Raw genomic sequence first — 1,636 nt, 5'->3', positions numbered from 1 at the left:
AAGCTGGCTTTCCTACCTAAAATACTAAGTCAACTTGTATATTTGAAAATCATTAATGATATTCTTTAATTATATATCTAAATTATTAATGAAAGAGAAGTAAACTAGTTGTAAATAAATTAAAGGGATAATATTTCGGTCTTTTAAAAATTTAGATTTTTACAGAATTTATTTTTGTTATTTTTCTTTCTAAAAATATTACTGATTTTGATATTTTAAAATATCTAAAAATATATATAATAGATCAATATTAGCGTATTATTAATGTTTAATGACAACAACAACAAAAAAAAAATCAGTAAAAATTCTAAAATGGTGTTCTTATTAAAATTTAATAATTTATTTTTACTTTCTGAGAAACATCTTAGTTAAGAAACATTTGAAAATTAAAAAAAAAAAATAATCCCAATTCTCAAACATCTGTATAAATGCAACAAGCAGTACTAAATTATATGAATAAATTAAACATTTTTGAGTATGGAGTTACTTAGCAGGGAGATTATTCTTACTATTGCTGTCATTGTTGTTTCTTCTTCGGGGATTTGTAGAGCAGTGGACTGTGGTGGCCGGCAAATTTCAAGCACAATCGTAGTTGGTAGCAAGTCATCAAATTTCACATCAATTCAAGATGCCATTGATTCAATACCAAGAAATAACTCGAAATGGGTAAAAATTCAGATAAATGGTGGCACATATAAGTATGTTTGTAAATTTTTTCGAATTTAAATTATTACTATTTTGTAGGGTTAATTTATTCTAAAATAATTATTATTGTGTGTAGAGAGAGGGTTAGCATCCCAGTGGATAAGGCATGCACCTTTATCCAAGGACAAGGGGCAGATGTTACCACCATTACATCCGATGACCACTCGGCAACAAATACTAGTGCCACATTCACTTCCTTTTCAATCAATGTTGTTGTATCAGAAATTACTTTTCAGGTATATATCTTCAAAACATTCTCATTTTCATTTATCAATATTATTCATCAAGTATTTACTACCGTTAGTAAAAAAATCAATTTTAAATCTAATTCAATCTTATAAAATTCTTTTTATATTGAAATATATATATTCGTACACGTAACTAGATATTAATAGGCAGTTCTATATTCGTTTACAGTTCTTGAAACTTAATTCAATTCTATACACACGCGTAAAGCTGATGCAGGGTAGCCTGCAGATATTGGTGTAAAGAATTCACTTATAGTTTTAGGTGTAGTTAACGTTCTAGGCTTCTTCTGCACTTTCTTGGTTCCTGAGGCAAAGGGAAGATCATTGGAGGAGATGTCAGGTGAGAATGAAGAGGATGTTGGAACCGGGGAAAAATCAGAACAATCATGGTTCTTGCTTGATATTGTGTTTTACAGTCAAAATCTTTTCCAGAAGGACATCTTCAGTGCAATTGGTTGGATACCTCCAGCCAAAACCATGAATGCTATTGAGGAGGTGAAATGGTACCATTGCGTTTTTGCAACATCAAGCGCCTTTAGTACCTGAATTTGTTCCTTTGCCATGACTTGTTAGAAAAGAAGAAAGAATGAAATATTGTATTTCTTATTGAATAATAAGGAGAGAGTACAATTGATATATATAATTATTTAGAGCAATATAAAAAAGGAATATAAGTATAAAAA

General features: G+C 29.3%; 1 protein-coding gene across 1 annotated transcript; it reads left to right on the top strand.

The window, feature by feature from the left end:
* Window positions 1-477: 477 nt before the first annotated feature.
* On the top strand, window positions 478-1,499 carry LOC106770511 (putative pectinesterase 10). Its single transcript, XM_014656316.1, has 3 exons — window positions 478-698; window positions 782-941; window positions 1,269-1,499. Exons 1-3 carry the CDS (start codon window positions 478-480, stop codon window positions 1,497-1,499), a joined length of 612 nt encoding a protein of 203 aa, XP_014511802.1.
* The last annotated feature ends 137 nt before the right edge of the window (window positions 1,500-1,636 follow it).

The sequence above is a fragment of the Vigna radiata genome, chromosome 8 (genome assembly GCF_000741045.1).
Source record: "Vigna radiata var. radiata cultivar VC1973A chromosome 8, Vradiata_ver6, whole genome shotgun sequence".
Taxonomy (NCBI): Eukaryota; Viridiplantae; Streptophyta; class Magnoliopsida; order Fabales; family Fabaceae; genus Vigna; species Vigna radiata.
This window is presented reverse-complemented; position numbering and strand designations above follow the sequence as displayed.